The sequence below is a fragment of the Eptesicus fuscus genome, chromosome 5 (genome assembly GCF_027574615.1).
Source record: "Eptesicus fuscus isolate TK198812 chromosome 5, DD_ASM_mEF_20220401, whole genome shotgun sequence".
Taxonomy (NCBI): Eukaryota; Metazoa; Chordata; class Mammalia; order Chiroptera; family Vespertilionidae; genus Eptesicus; species Eptesicus fuscus.
Window position 1 is genome coordinate 3,746,624 of NC_072477.1, and position 17,015 is coordinate 3,763,638.

The following is a 17,015-nucleotide window of genomic DNA, read 5'->3' on the forward strand; positions in this document are numbered from 1 at the left end:
TGGCATCGTTTTGTCTTTAAAAATAAACAAGCAAACACAAACTTCCTGTCCTTTATGTGAAATGGATCCTTTTAATTTGGTGTTTCATGTTCGATGTGTAAGCTGCCCACAGAGAGGATTGCTTTTTATGAGGTTTCAGTCTGGCTGGTGAGAAAAACGAAATGAATCATGTATGAAACAATGAGAACAGTTAAGTGCTAAATTCTGTGATTGTGACTCTTATGGGTCTTAGGAGTTCAGAGAATGTAGAGAATATTGTTGGCATAGTAGAGTAGGAGAAAATCTCCGCAGTTTGATGCATAAACAATACTTCTTAAATATTTGAATGGCACTTCATGGAAGAAGGCTGGAAGCTGAGATTTGAAGAATAGATTTGGGTTTGACTGTCTTTATCTGCAAATAAAGGAGACGTTGACTCAGCTCTCTTACGTAATTATCAAGGGCCCAGGTTCCTTTTTCTTGTCCCTTTGTCCTTCTCATCCTTGCCCTGCTCCCTGTCATATGGTCTCAGGTGGTGGCCCATTTCTAGGCTTTGTAAACAGACAGTACCCACAGCAGAAATTGGTATTGCTTCTGTGAGCTTCAGTTTCCTGGCCAGGAAAACCCTTGGGAGTCTGGTGGCAGACTTTCTGATGTGTTTTCTTGGTCAGTTTCATCTGGTCTGTCTGAAACCAGTTTCCGGCATGCGAGGCGGTCACTGATGGGCTTGGGGAGCACGTGGCTGTGTGGGAGGGGACGGAATGCCGAGCCAGACCTGGGCTTGGTGGAAAAGGTGGAGTGGAGGTCTCCTCGGAGGTTCTGATTCTGGAACCATGCACCTCTTAGGATTTCCCCAAAATGTGATATATTATATTTTGTTATGTATGGTTTTGCTGGAGCAAGAGTATATTTTTATGGAATTTTCTGGAGAAATAGTATAGATCAAGGATTGATTAAGTTAAGATGGGATAATAGTACTTTATGGAGTTACTGTGAAGATGAAATTGAAACGTAATTCCTAAGGGGGTTGTTCTGGCACAGAGTATGTGCTCAATAAATGTTAGTTGAGCCCTAGCTGGTTTGGCTCAGTGGATAGAGTGTCGGCCTTCAGACTGAAGGGTCCCAGGTTCAATTCCGGTCAAGGGCACATGCCCGAGTTGCGGGCTCGATCCCCAGTAGGGAGCGTGCAGGAAGCAGCCGATAAATGGTTCTCTCCCATCATTGATGCTTTTATCTCTCTCTGAAGTCAATAAAAATATATTTAAAAAAATGTTAGTTGCAGTCATCATATCATTTCCCTCTTTCCCTCCCTTTTCCCCTTCTTCTCTCTTTTCCTCTCTCCCTCTGTTCCTTCCTCCCTTTCTTCTTTTGGTTTGGGACTGGTGCTTTTTCTTAAAGGTGCCCACTCTATCATAGCACACTTTGTCTTATACAGTCTTACCACTTATTGTGTGATAAAGCAGAGAGCCAGTTAAACAGGGCTGTGTGTGGCTCCTGTGAAGAGATCGGGCCTGGGGAGGTGGTGGGGTTGCCGGTCGGCACTACGGTAGCTGACAGGGGCTGCAGGAGAGAACTCCCGGCTTGGACCGGAGGGTGCTGTGGAGCACAGGCACTCTGGAACCCGACACGGGCTTACTCCTGAGAGCGCCGTTCACTAGCCTCCCAGCCTCTTTCTTCTGTCATGTGAAGTGGCGGCAAGTGTCTCCTAAGTGGAGCATTAATCACCTCTAAGGTATTGATTTGCTTTTTAGGTTGAATCTCTTAAAAACAATCATTTTGGTTCTTATAAAAGTATAGATACAGAAATCCTTTTTGTGTGTGCCAGAAATCTTTAATTTTCCTTGTAACTGATTTGAATTAATATGTATATAGTGCTTAAAACAGTATCAGGATTATATAAAAAGGTTATCTGTGATCATTATTAAATTATTTATACTGATTCATATTTTCCCATTATTTGCGTTGTTTATCCAAGTTTCCAGGAATTAAGCAATTGTGGTTCAGCCCTCTTTCAGACTGTCAGTAGAGGCTGTGTTACTGTTACCCATATATTATCCTATACAATAAAAGGCTAATATGCAAATCGACTGAACTGCAGAACGATCGGTCGCAATGACGTGCACTGACCACCAGGGGGAAGACGCTCAATGCAGGGGCTGCCCCCTTGGTGGTCAGTGCGCTCCCACAGGGGGAGCACCGCTCAGCCAGAGCTGGGCTCATGGCTGGCGAGCGCAGTGGCGGTGGCGGGAGCCTCTCCCACCTCTGCTGCAACACTCAGGATGTCCGACTGCCGGCTTAGGTCTGAGGGCTCCCGGGCTGCGAGAGGGTGCAGGCTGGGCTGAGGGACCATTCCCCCCGCCCCCCGAGTGCTTGAATTTTGTGCACTGGGCCTCTAGTTTTATAATAATTGTATACACATCACTCATTTGTAACAAGTGCATGTGTCCTTGGTCATCCCTCAGTCTTTGAAAACCTGTTGTACAAAGGGAATTAGGCAGTCAGATTTACTCTTCCCTCTTTATTATCTCAGAGTTCAAGGCAATGAGAACTCTTACATTTGCCACTGGCTAATTGTATGACTTTGGTCAAATAACTTTACCTCCATACACATTAGTTACTTATTAAAGATGTTCACAAAAGATGATCTTCAATTCTCTTCTAGTACAAAAATGGGTAGAATTCTAAATTTATTACCCTATTTATTTGACTTGTTGTCTTTTTTGGTTGTTGTTGTTAATACTCACCTGAGATATTTTTCCATTGATTTTTAGAAAGAGTGGAAGGGAGGGGGAGAAACTGAGAGAGAGAAACATTGATGTGAGAGAGACACATCTATTGGTTTCCTCCTGCACACATGCTGACTGGGGCAGGGGATTGAACCTGCAACCCAGGTACATGACTGGTAATTGAACCTGCGACCCCTCTTTCTGAAGGCTGACACTTTAAACCACTGAGCAACACTGGCCAGGGCAAAACCAAAAATCTTCACATTTTTTCAGAATATTTTTTCTTCTCCAAGTCTTGTCTGTTGAGTATTTAATGTATAGTTCTTTTGCACGATTTAAACAATCATATTGAATTTATCTATTTAAAAAAATAAAAAATATATGTTTTTATTTATTTCCGAGAGAGGAAGGGAGAAGGAGAGAGATAGAAACATCGATTTGCTGCCTTCTGCGCGACCCCTACTGGGGATTGAGCCCACAACCTGGGCATGTGCCCTGACCGGGAATCGAATGAGCGACCTCTTGGTGTGTGGGTCGACACTCAACCATGGAGCCACACCGGCCAGGCTGAATTTAGCTATTGATACAGCATCTTTTGACAGTCTTGATTTAAACAGAATGGTACTACTATTGCTAAAATGTGCCTTAAAAAATTGAGAAAAGCTGTCACAGGAAGGAAGCTAATATCCAGAAATATACATTAACTTTAACTGTCAGAAAAAACCAGTGATTTCTCCCTCAGATGGTTTTGTCCTTACTGTGAATGGATCTGTTGGATTCTCTGTGGGCGTGATCTTACATGGCATGTGCCTCCTCTTACTGGATGAGGCCAAGAGAAGGCTCTTGAGAATTACAGTCAGAAGAAACTGTTTCAAATGTTAATCTTTCCTTTTCTTTCTTCTTTCTTCCTAAACGTGGCCTTGAAAAGCCACTCTCACAGGAGTACTCACTGCAAAGTCCGTTTTCCAGGGGTCTGCTTGTCCATTGACTTTTCTTGTTTGTCTCCAGTTACAGATTTATGATCATGGATCGCTTTGGGAGCGACCTTCAGAAGATATACGAAGCAAATGCCAAGAGGTTTTCTCGGAAAACGGTCTTGCAGCTAAGCTTAAGAATTGTATGTGAGCTACGTGTTCCTTGTTTTACCAGTGAAGCTGTTGTGTTGAAGCTTGGTCCTCTGCTGGTTGGTATGGGGTACTGCATTAACTTCTTCTGTGTGATGCTTTCAGCTGGATATCCTGGAATATATTCACGAGCATGAGTATGTGCACGGAGATATCAAGGCCTCAAATCTTCTTCTTAGCTGCAAGGATCCAGACCAGGTAGTTTTATAACTTTAACTTCTACTACTTAAAACCTGTTGTTTGAAAACTAATATGGCTGCTTTGAACTTTCAAACCCATGCAGAAGTTTTACTTTTTGAAGTAGATATGGTAATAATAATATTTTTTCTTGACACTCTTCTCTATTTAACATTTTACATTGTTGATGCTATTTGTTGGCACTTTATCAAGTTGGCTATTTTTCCCTAAATAATATTCAGAAGAAGTGCTTGTGATACAAAATGAATTTCAAATAGCTGTTTGGGGGTTGAAGCTTAAAATTATATAGTGCACCAATGAATTATATTTGCCTGTCTGCTTTGTCATGTTTTTATTTCCTTTGTTCAAGAAATCCATCAAATGTAAGTGTTCTGTTGAGAAATTTGGTCTTTAACATGTTGATTATTCAAATCAGTTGGTTTACAGAAATATCGTAGCTGTCTAAATTTGTATGCCCTTAGTGTTTGAAATTTAAATTTGCATTCTTTTTAGTTTATTACATTCCCTTTGTAATTTTTACTTTTTAAGGAAAGAAGAAAAGCTAATGTTATTTTACCTTTATTTGAGTGAGTTTAGTTGGAGTCAAGGGATCTATACAATTTTCTTGTAGCTGTTTCTATGATTTTGGTAAGTAAGGTTTAGTTGACATTTCACTGTTGGGCTACTGTACTTATTCCATTCTGTATGTTCTCTCTACTAACTTGATCTTGTTTGAGAAAAGATGATTTAAACATTTTAAATGTGTTTGTGGCAGTAGTCCGTACTTCATTTTTCTTTTCCTCAAACCTGTCTTTAACTTCTTGCTTATTTTTTCCTTGTAACTTAGGCTCCTCTTTCTTTTTCTGTCACTCATGTGTTTGCTTCCCCTCCCCATCTCCTTTATGGTGGCCATGGGGATCCATGTGCATAGACAGAAGAAAGCTGCTATACTAAAGCATGGTCATGCAGAAATCTTAAAGGCAGTCGCAGAATTGCCAGCCATCTTGTTTTAGATTAAAAACAAACAAAACAAAACTAAGACCCCAAACGATAAGGATTCTGTTAATTGAAGTAGACCGGACTTATGTAACATAATAAATAATAGTACAGCCTGTTTCAGTTTGCGGTTGACTAAAACATGCTGCCTTTTGTTTCTAGGGAAGTACGTTTGCAGCTCTCTAATTCTTGGGGCATATGCTTTGGAGGGGATTATTTTTCTAGTATTAGATGTATGTGCTAGATCCATCCCCATATTTTCACTTCACTTCCCTCTTGTGACCAGCTGCATACATTTGTGAGACAGTTCCCAGAACTAGGAATGTAATAGAGGCTCTGGCAGAGAGAAAGCCCAGGTTATTAGATTTGTATGCTAATCAGACCCACATGTGCATGTCCACAGATGTGTGTGTATGTAACATTAAAATGTAGCTTTAATTTTGAAGACTTGACTTTAATATATAATATTTAAATGTAGATAAGAACCTCATCTAAAAGTTTTTAAAATCATAATCTGAAATACTTTTATGAAGTGAATTGATATTTGATTATTTTACAAGCGAAGAAGCAGAGGAATGAAGACAACTAATGGATCGTGTATCAACTAAGTTAGCAGGATTACACTAGAGTGTGGCAGTTGTATCTCGACATGTACTGATGGTTTGCTTTGTGCTCAGGTTTTTTTTTCAGACTGTAAGGAGAAGTATGGGGTTTATAATCCTTGCTCAGTTGAAGATTAATGAGAAGTATAACATATTTATCCAGAAAGGAATTAAAGTCAGGTGACACTGTCTGTACTGTAGTTACATGGTCCTCCGACACTTTCCTTTAAGTAGAGAGTCTTTCAGAAGTGAGCCTTGGCTGTTGTTTGCATACAGGACCTACCTTGTCCGGGTGCTATGTTGTGGTTTTGTGGGAGGGGATGTGCAGTCTCTGGCTTAAATTTGCGCTTACACATTTACAGGTGTACCTGGTAGATTACGGCCTTGCTTATCGGTACTGCCCAGACGGAAGTCATAAAGAATACAAGGAAGACCCCAAAAGATGTCATGATGGCACGATTGAATTCACCAGCATCGACGCGCACAAGGGCGTGGGTATGTCAGCGCGGCTGAATGAGAAACACACAGCTAACATTTCGCCTGGATTCCCATTCGGTTCCTCATTCTGCATAAGTAACTGAGGAGAGGAGGTTGAAGAGGCGGAAGTGGGACGGGAGGAGGGGAGGCGGACGCCTGCAGCAGCCTCTGCGCTCTCTGAGCCCGAGCGAGCGCCAGTGTCTCAGCAGCGAAGTGGCTCCGTCAGCTGCAGCGAGTGGTTCTTTTCAGCTGCTTGTAACTTAATCAGAATGTTGGTTGTTTTTCCCCCTAAAAGTCTAAGTTTTTCATGCAGCTACAAGTTTATAACAGGTAAACTTGTATCTTGTCACCTGTTAATAAGTTGGTCTCTTCCTTCAGCTGTCATTTCTTTTTTCTGTGCCCACTTCTGTGGGGGAGCTAAAACCCCCAGTTCGCTGGGCCTCTTAATAGCTCATAGCATTTTTGATATCTTAAATATTAAATGTGGCATTATTTTATATTTTATTTCCTAGATTAATAGTCTCGGTTTGGAACTCTGGAGTTTGCCAATTTGGGTTTTTTAAAATAAATTATTAGCCGGGGGGTAAATTATTTCTTTGTACTATCTAATATTCAATACTTTCTTTAAACGCAGGCAGGATTTTATGAGAAACAAGACTGTGGAGTTGCCTGTTTTACCGTATTGCTTATATACAATTGAAATTGCACCTTAAGAATGATTTCAGTGTGCTTCACCTGCTGCTTTTGTGTTCACAGCCCCGTCAAGACGTGGCGACCTGGAAATACTCGGTTACTGCATGGTCCAGTGGCTCAGCGGCCACCTGCCTTGGGAGGATAATTTGAAAGATCCTAACTATGTTAGAGATTCCAAAATTAGGTAAAGGAGACTCACCAATTATTTGGGGAAGCTCACGATAAGGCAAATGTTTTCCAGTCAGAATTCCTCTACTGGAACTGTAGCTTTAACTGATATTAAAATAGAAATAAGAAAGTACTTGTTAAATAGTAAGGTTTCTTGTGTTTTTTTTTTAAACTATGTTTTTATTGATTTCAGAGAAGAAGGGGGAGAGAGAGAGAGAGATAGAAACATCACCGATGAGAGAGAATCATTGATCAACTGCCTCCTGCATGCCTCCTTCTGGGGATCAAGCTCACAACCTGGGCTTGTGCCCTTGACCAGAATCAAACCTGGGAGCCTTCAGTCCACAGGCCAATGCTCTATCCATTATGCCAAACTGGCCAGGGCGGTTTCTTGGTCTTTTGTTCAATTTATTTTAGAAGAATGTCTATAAGGATATTTAGGATGTAGCACAGTGCTGCTTAGTGTGCTATTTACTATTATTAAATATTAATAACTTTCTATGGCATCAAGCTTCAAACAGTGACTCATTCTTTAATTTTTAACAGATACAGAGAAAATATTGCAGGTTTGATGGACAAATGTTTTCCTGAGAAAAATAAGCCAGGTAGGAAAAGACTTCTTATATATTCACATGGATTTTGTTTTCTGAGAGAAAGTCATGAAGTCCTTTGGATATTCCTTAATGTGAGAGTGTAGGTAAAATCATTGAAATGGGGCCTGCTCCCATCAAAAAAGAAGTGGCTACAGGGATGCTTGAGCTTCATTCAGTGACTGCTTTCGGGAGGGGAGCCAGATTTCACTCATTCACGCAGCTGTTTCTTTATTGAGGCTTCATCGTGTGCCAGGGGCCCTTCTGGGCACCAGAGCTACTCAGTGAACAAAACGTACACAACCCTGTCCTCATGCAGCTCACGCTCTGTTTGGAAGAGACACACAGTGAAGAAACGAGTGCATTGCAGCGTCTTATGTGGTCGGTACAGTGGAAAAGAAGAAAGCACAGGGTAGAACTAGGGAGTGAAGGAGTGAGGAGGGTTGGGTTTGAAATAGGTGGGCAGGGATGGCCTCCCTGACCAGGTGCCATTAGCATTGTAGGGAGGAGCTAGGGAGTGAGGTCTGGAAGTCAGGAAAAGCCTCTTGGGCCAAACTGCCTCAGTTATGGTAGCTTTATCTTAAGTCTTGCTATCTGGTAGTTTAGGTCGTCCAGCACCGTTCTTTAAACTTGCCCTTGCTGTGTGGCTATTCTTGGTCTTTAGCATATCTATGTAAATTTAAGAATCACCTTGTCACTTTCACGCATACCCCTCCACCCCCAGTTTGCTGGAACTCTGAGTGCAGTTGCATTGACTGTGGACTGATTGGGGGGCATTAGCATTGTAACAGCATTGAGGCTGCCAGTCTACCAATATGGTAAATCCTCCATTCGATTTTGTCTGTTTCTCTCATCTGTGTTTTATACTTTCCTCTGCAACAAATCTTGCCCATCTTTCATTGTGTTTCCTGCTTTTGATGCAATGTTATGGGATATGTATTTTAAAATATTTTCCAATTGCTTGTTGCTAGTTTACAGAAATAGAATAGATTTTTATATACTTACCTTGCTTCTGTGACCTTGTTATGTTTACCTGTTTTAGTATTTTTTAAAACGGATTCCCTGGGCTATTACATACACTATCATGTTTGTGACTAATCTGTTCTGTAGCTGGCATTCAGCTCTGCCTTTTATTTCTTGCCTTACTGCATTGGCTGAAAGCGCACATGGCTGTTGTGCTGAACACGGTGGTGAAAGAGGACGTCCTGGCCATTTTCCTCTCCGAGGAAGGGTTCAGAGGTGACCAAGCTCAGTGACGATGCTTCAGGCTTATAGATCCCCTCGATCAGATTAAGAAGTTGAAAAGAGGGTTTTGTTTATCTCTTTTTAACTCATGTATGTCCAGTATCTAGAATCTTACCTGATCCGTAATGGATGCTTAATTTGTACTAGGATTTGAGTGAGTGGAAGTGTATGCGTGTGCATGTAGCACTGGCAGGAGCCCTGGATTGGGTGGGTGTGGGTGTGCGTGTGGGAAGAAGAGTGCTGGCTTGAGGAGCTGGAGGATGGAGGTCTCAGTCACCCAGACTGGGAAAACGACAGGGGGCAGGTGTAGGGGCAGGTCAGGGGTTTAGGTTTAGATTTGTTGGGATTTGAGATGACAGTTACACATCCAAGAGCTACTGTGTGAGGCAGTGTGTGGACCAGTCTGCAGGTCAGGGAAGGGCGAGGCTGAGGTGGATTCTCGGTGCTGAGAGGTTTCTCTTTATGGCTATGGTTCTGTCTGTACGGTAAACCTTCTGTCACTCAGAAGGTGATTTTTCTCTCTCATGGGAAAACCAGGCCTTGCTTCTTTCTTCAGCCTTTTTTTTGGTTTGGTTTATTTCTCATTTACATGAAGAACCCAAATTTTAAAAGTTGGCTATGATATTTATTGTACTTAAGCACATTTTATTTCATAATCTATATTCTAGGTCCCTGTGTGTTTCTGATAGCTTTAAAACTATGGCAGTTATTTTTGTGAATGTTTAAATTTTAAGTATATCTTTTTTCCTATTGTCTCACAATTTAAAAAATGTTTTTTACATCATACCTCAAAAATATTTTTTATTCTGACGTTTTCTGAGTTCAGAAGCACAATTTTCAATGAAGAAGTAATTGAAAAAAGATCGTTTAACAGAATATCCATTTTAATTCTAATTTTACTGTAACACAAGTTATTTTCTTCAAAGTAAGGGATAAATATATTGTATTTGTGATTTTAAAATTACAGAATAATTGTGTTATTTTTTTAGATGAAATTGCTAAATACCTGGAAACAGTGAAATTGCTGGACTATGATGAGAAGCCCCTTTATCAGAATTTACAAGACATTCTTTTGCAAGGTCTGAAGTCTATAGGAAGCAAGGATGATGGCAAACTGGAACTTGGGGCTTTGGAGAACGGAGCTCTGAAAGCAAGAACGACAACCAAGGTGAATTCTGTTTTTGACTATCCTTTGACTTCCTGAGATTGTGATTGCAAATTCAGTAGAATAACTCAGTGAGTAGCTCAGGAAAGAAAATAACAGATTGTTGGCAATTAAATATTTATCTCCATTATCTAAGGGCAAGCTAAGCTCTTTATGATAAAGAAAAATATATAGAGGTTGTAAAAAATGAATATTTATTTATTTACTAGTGGTCCAGTGCACGGATTTGTGCACATTGAAAGGAAATGAATTAGAAGAAATATTTTAATATTGCAGCAATCTAACCCATGGCCGATTCCGTAAGGAATCGGGCTCCCTCCTTCCTCCTCTCTTGGTCCAGGGTGCAGGTGAACCAGACTCAGGGCCAACAGGGCCCCAGCAGCAAGCTAGCCATGGCCAGCATATTAACCTACCAATTGGAGTGTCTGCCCCCTGGTGGTCAGTGCGCATCATAGCTACCGGTCAAACGGTTGAATGGTCGCTTAGGCTTTTATATATATAGACTAGAGGCCCAGTGCATGAATTTGTGCATAGGTGGGATCCCTCAGCCTGGCTGGCATTCGGGGCTGATTAGAGCCATCTCGCCCAGTCCCGATCGGGGCCCATCAGGGCTGGCGGGGGAGGGATTGCGGGAGGTTGGCCGGCCACGGGAGGTTGGCCGTGGGAGCACACTGACCACCAGGGGGCAGCTCCTGCATTGAGCGTCTGCCCCCTGGTGGTTAGTACACGTCATAGCGACTGGTTGACTGGTCGGTCGGTCAGTTGTAACGGTTGCTTAGGCTTTATATATATAGATTATGTACAGTAGTAAGTGATTAAATTTTTTCAAGAGATTCTAGCTTGGGATAGTGGTACCTGGCAGAGGGATTTTGGTAGGGGCACTCAGCTCAGTTTGTATTGTTGGGTTTTTCAAGTCAGCCCCTAGGGTTGATCTTGTTTCTCACTTTTTTCTTATTTGTTGGTGTGATCAAAGTCTTCATTATTTGAAAATTGGTATTTGAAAAATTACCATTTGAATGTTCTTGTTTGTTGATAAGTTTACCATTTGAATATGATTTTGCTCTTTACCGAAATGCCATTATATAAAGTGGTGTATATGCATATAAGGGGATTACTTTTTAAGAGAGAAATGTTAAATAGTGAACTTTATGGGAAAGTATTATGCAGCCATGTAAATAACTCCTGATATCACTGTAATATTTAGATTTTGCAGGTATGCATTAACTTTTTGGTTTATTGATTATTTCTAATAATTGTTGACATTGATTTTCTTTGTAATTTGAAATCATTTAATAAAATGTGTCATCTGCTTTTGTATGGAAAAGGAAAACTACTTTCAGAAGAAAGATAGTGTTTACATTAGTGCCCAGTCTTATGTCGTTAACTCTGAAAGCTCCAGCAGCTTCCTTGGGGAACGCGCATTCCAAACTATTGAGGAAAAGGGTTAAAACAAATTATCTCTTTAAAACAAGAAACAGCAAATTAAAAGATTTTTATAATTCTTCCTAGATTGAAATTTTGAAATTGGATCATGAATTTGACTTTTTGGCAAATAGTAGGTCTCTAATTTCATCGCAGAATCGAAAATTACACATTTCATCTCCATAGGCATTTCCCCTGCAAGTTTTGTGTTAATTGCGTCTGCTCAGTTTTGTGGTCAACAAGTGTGCTAACAGCTACATTCAGCTCTGAGACGGAGGGATGGACTGGAAGCCTGATGGAATTTCAGTGAGGCAGTAGCTTACAGTTTGCATACATGGGTAAACACACAGCGTGCATCCTCGTGTGCCGGACAGATTTCTTTACGTTATATTTATAGCTCGCTTCTCGAGTGTTTTTCCCAAAATTTAGCTGATTGAGAAGTAAAGATCTCTGCTGCAGTGAGAACTCGTCCAGTGCCATCCCCTTCTTTGCAAATCGCTGTTTGGACCTGTGTGCTGGAGAAATTTGGTTTCTGCAGGTTGGCTGACTTTACAGCTGAGTAGGTCAGTCTGCTGCAGAGCTAACATCTGTGCCTTATCCCCTGTGTCCTTGGGTAGTTCAGAAGGCTGGAAAAGTCCTGTCGGATCATGCCCTACATGCCTAAAGCTTCATGTAGGGGGAATATATGAATACCAAATTGAGCTGTTAGGTCTCCTTTATTAGTTTACTGCTTCATTTTATATTTTCCTTTATTTTTGTCTTCATGGCTGACACAGGGCTATTCTTGGTATTAAAAAGAAATTAATAAAAGCTAGGATTAAGTACGATCATGAAGCTGCTTGATAGCCATGTAACTATGTAGATGAGTTATTAAATGTGTTGGCCCTTTGTCTTTTTTGTTTATAAAAGTGAAAAAAATTGGACCAGACCAGTTTTTTTTAAAAAACTTTTCTTTTTCTTCTTTTTCTTTTAAAGCCCTAGCACAGTTTTCCCAAATACATTGTCAGTGCCACGTGTCTAACACTGGCCGAAGCAGCGCTGCACTGGCTGAGAAGTTGGGGGCTCCCGAGAAGGAAAAGCTTCTCTTTTGAGAAATTAGAATTCCCTCTCTTCTTTAGCCAGGGCATGCAATCAGCATGGCGCTCTTTGCTCTGGTTACCAGGAGGCTCAGAGCTCAATAGGATTCTCTGATTATAGAAACTATAGTATTAATCTTTATAATTAGCGGATTTTCGCTCTCCTCTTTTTGTTATAATTTTTTAAAATTTTTTTCAGATACATTATTCAGATAATCCGTGTCCAGCTGTAGTTTTGTTTTGGAACTTATTCATTTCTTGAAAATCCATTTTTAGATTTCTAAGGGCCTTAGAGGTCATGTGACTTACACAGTGAAGCTTCAGAACTGAAGTGTCTTGACTCTCTTCATTACACACTGCTTCCTGCAACTCAGCTGATTTTGTCTGACAGCATTTACGTTTATAAAAATCTTTGCTCATGCCTTACTTTTTATTTTTAGTCTTTCCAGTCTTATTGAGATAAAATTGGCATTCAACACTGTATAAGTTTAAGGGGTACAGCATAATGCTTTGGCTTAAATATATTGTGAAATGACTACCACAGTAAGTTTAGGGAAAAAAAAAGAAAAAAATATATATGTTCTTTTTATTTCTTAGACTCAATTCTCTTTTGGAAAGGGGCAGGTGTAATAAGTTCAGCACATGTTTCTCTCTATGTTCCTAGCAGATATCCTGTATGGTAACCTAGAAGAATTGATCAACAATGGCATGAAGCGAGGTTTCTACCCAGTTTTTATCTGACACCATCCATAGTCACTGCAGTCTTACTGACTTTATTCCCCATGCTGTACTTTATCCCTGCGGCTGCCTTACAACTGGCGATTTGTACTTAGATACCATTAAACTTGAAGGTTTTTGATCTTGGGGAAAAAAAAATAGACCGTTGCCTGTGGACCATTGGTTCTTTCTATCCACATGGCATCCATTGTCAGGAAAGCTGGGCAGGAGATGCCAGCTGAAGGCGGGTGAATGGAAGTCAGGTGCCACGGCTGAAGACACAGGTGTCTCTCTTGTCGGTTGAATACTGTCTGATTTTCATTCCCGTGTCATTTACCTGCATGGAGATGAAGGAAGCTCCTTTTTATTAAACAAGCTTGAAAATAAGATGAATGCACTGGGTTCTTGGGTAGAATGTATTGGATGGCTCCCTGTATGATGAGCGTGTAGAAATCTGCCCTCCTAAACCTGCAGAAAGCATTCTCTCCGGTGCAGAAAGCAATATAGTCCTGAAATATTCCTCCTTAATTTTGGTCCGGACGAACAAAAGTGTCCGTGTTTATTCCTGCCTAATGCATCACGAATCTGCTGACATGCTAACCTTGGAGTCTTGGCCGGCGTTAATCAGGCCTGCGCGCCGGAGGGAGGAGGCACCTAATGCACTCCATCAGTGCCGTTTGCATATGGAAGCCCTCACGGGGGAGCTGCCCGTGCCGGCGGAGGGTTACCTGCCCACTGCAGTTATTGTGTGTAATTATCGAGCCAATCTGTTCAGCCCAGCAGGGCCGCGATGGTAATCACGGAGCGACACTTGGGGACGGGAGGCTGGGAGGCACTGCCCCTTCTCTCGTCAGTGTAGGAAGCCGCAGCCACGCGGGCAGCTCTTTTTGAGAAGGGGTCCCTCCTCCCACAAAGCTGCTCAGCCAACGCTGCTTCTGCCGTTTCCTAAGCTCGGTGCGCTCCTTAGGTTTGTATGTGTGAGGCCTTTTCTTCAGCAGCCTGGTATCTCCGCGCCCTAGTCTTCCCCAGCCGCCGTCAGCCTCGGTGGGAACAGTGGGACTAATTGGAACGCGGGGATAACGGCACTTCTGACCGGTGGGAGGGTTCAGATAATGCGGTCTGAGCGGAGTCGGGCTTCCCCCGCAGCTCTCTTCGGAGCAGAGCCGTGGTTGCCATTAGGGGGAAGAACAGTGTGCTGTCAGCAGGTATTACACTCTGATAGCCACACGCACAATGGCCCGAAGCAAGGCAGGTTCTCAGATGAGGTTCAACTCCATGCTAATTGTTAGGAAATATAAATGAGGACATTCTGATGCGATGTGAATCTGTGAAACTTGCGAAGTATCAGATGAGTCCCTACATGATACACACTTATTTTAGGCAACCCAGAGAAGCTTTGAGTTTTCATTTGCATTTTAACACATTTAAATTTGAGACTACATGGAATAAAGTTATATGCAAAATGCAAAGTTTTAAATTATTTCTAAGGTCCTTCTAGAGTTATACTTACATGTGGAGATGTTAGGTGATTTAAAAACTTTACACAGGGATGGACTAGGTAGAAAATAGTATAGTGCTGGAAAATATTAATAAGGAATTGAATGAACAGTTGGGAAGAATGGATGGTGACAGAATATAAGCATTAACTCTCCTAAGTCACACTCAACTGGAAAAATAAGTCGAAAATAGGAAAGGCCTGAGAGAATGGTGGGAAAACCAACCATTTCTGAGACTTTAGGAGGCCTGTGTACTTTTAAGATCCTTCCTTACAGTAAGGTTTTTGGCCCTTTTAAACTTGTAATAAAAATATTCCAGAAGAAAATATACCCCCACAGATACACACTGCAAAATGGGAGAATAAATATCACTGGCCTCAGAGAGGGGTGATGCCAAGTCTGTAAAACACTGGGCTTTCAGAGAGTTTCTGTATCAGCAGTCCTGAGGGCTAAAGTGCGCCTTTCCATAACGAACTGTGTGAAGCGTAAGTTAGAGGGGGTAACAGCAAACAGACCCACCTTTCAGGCTAACTGAACAGTTGAGGGCTCTCTAATCCCATTGTCTTTGCCCCCCTTCCCTTAGGCCCCCACTACCTTGAAGTTGTGTATAGTAGCCCCCCATCCATATTTCTCTTTGCTCGGTTCAGTTACCTGCAGTCAGCCATGGCCTGAAAATACTAAATGGGAAAATTCAGAAATAAACAAGCTTTACCTTGCCCTCTGCTCCGAGTAGCATGAACGATTGCCATCCTGCCCGAAGCGTGAGCCATCCCGTTGGCCAGCCTTTCCACACCCGTTAGTCTCCCCGTGGCCCTCTGGGTTATCAGACCAGCTGTCACAGTATCACAGTGCTCGCTCAGGTCACCCTTATTTTACTAATGGCCCCAAAACGCCAGAGCGGTGGTGCGGCAATTCGGATGTGCCAAGGAGAAGCCGCCAGGTGCTCCCTGTAAGTGGAAAGGCGTGTATCTGTGGGGAAACAGCACACTGTGTATAGGATCCGGAACGTGTGCCCTCAGAGAAGGGGGCTCCTCTGTCTGTGTGTTGTGCATTTTGACAGCACACCTGTGTAGGTTCATATGTGTCCTAACATACAGTGGGTTTGAGTAGTTACTTCTTTGACCATCAATCAGACCACATCTTTCTCTCTTTCAATTTTCACATGTAAGAAGCGAAAGAAGGAACCGGAGAAACGCCCAGAGGCAGGTGCTGAAGGCATGGAGTGCTCGGACGCGCACACGGAGGAAGCCATGCAGACGCGTAAGTGGACGGTCTCGCTGCGACCTCTCTCCGCGCGTAACGAGGTTTCCTTTCCGTCCGCTGGCAGGACTCCGCTGTTCAGTCATCACGTTCCTACCTCGTATGCAGTGGGTGGGGAGGCCTTCCCTCTGTGGTGTGTGCCCCAGTGGCGTGGTGCAGCGGCCATCTGTGCAGTGTGTGCCCCAGTGGCGTGGTGCAGCGGCCATCTGTGCAGTGTGTGCCCCAGTGGCGTGGTGCAGCGGCCATCTGTGCAGTGTGTGCCTCCGTGGCGTGGTGCAGCGGCCATCTGTGCAGTGTGTGCCTCCGTGGCGTGGTGCAGCGGCCATCTGTGCGGCGTGTGCCTCCGTGGCGTGGTGCAGCGGCCATCTGTGCAGCGTGTGCCTCAGTGGCGTGGTGCAGCGGCCATCTGTGGTGTGTGTGCCCCAGTGGCGTGGTGCAGCGGCCATCTGTGCAGCGTGTGCCTCAGTGGCGTGGTGCAGCGGCCATCTGTGCAGCGTGTGCCTCAGTGGCGTGGTGCAGCGGCCATCTGTGCAGCGTGTGCCCCAGTGGCGTGGTGCAGCGGCCATCTGTGGTGTGTGTGCCCCAGTGGCGTGGTGCAGCGGCCATCTGTGCAGCGTGTGCCCCAGTGGCGTGGTGCAGCGGCCATCTGTGCAGTGTGTGCCCCAGTGGCGTGGTGCAGCGGCCATCTGTGCAGTGTGTGCCCCAGTGGCGTGGTGCAGCGGCCATCTGTGCAGTGTGTGCCTCCGTGGCGTGGTGCAGCGGCCATCTGTGCAGTGTGCCCCAGTGGCGTGGTGCAGCGGCCATCTGTGGTGTGTGCCCCAGTGGCGTGGTGCAGCGGCCATCTGTGCAGTGTGTGCCCCAGTGGCGTGGTGCAGCGGCCATCTGTGCAGTGTGTGCCTCCGTGGCGTGGTGCAGCGGCCATCTGTGCAGTGTGTGCCTCCGTGGCGTGGTGCAGCGGCCATCTGTGCAGTGTGCCCCAGTGGCGTGGTGCAGCGGCGTGTTACTTACTGCTCACGGGTCACGAAGTGGCCCCAGAGCGCCTCATTTGCAGCTGTGGAGCCCAGACCCGAGCGGTCACGGCAGAGTTGTGGCGCCTGGCCGG

The 17,015-nt window shown here is 43.6% G+C and overlaps 1 protein-coding gene across 4 annotated transcripts in view; it reads left to right on the top strand.

Annotated features, from left to right (window-relative positions):
* VRK1 (VRK serine/threonine kinase 1) overlaps positions 1–17,015 on the top strand; it is a 78,679-nt gene that overhangs the window by 56,780 nt on the left and 4,884 nt on the right. For all 4 annotated transcript variants that reach the window (XM_054715442.1, XM_008154784.3, XM_054715443.1 and 1 more), the window contains exons 6-12: positions 3,714–3,822; positions 3,935–4,027; positions 5,967–6,099; positions 6,838–6,958; positions 7,489–7,547; positions 9,767–9,945; positions 15,823–15,913. In XM_054715442.1, the coding sequence (XP_054571417.1) occupies positions 3,714–3,822; positions 3,935–4,027; positions 5,967–6,099; positions 6,838–6,958; positions 7,489–7,547; positions 9,767–9,945; positions 15,823–15,913 (785 nt within the window). The remainder of the gene's footprint in view (positions 1–3,713; positions 3,823–3,934; positions 4,028–5,966; positions 6,100–6,837; positions 6,959–7,488; positions 7,548–9,766; positions 9,946–15,822; positions 15,914–17,015) is intronic.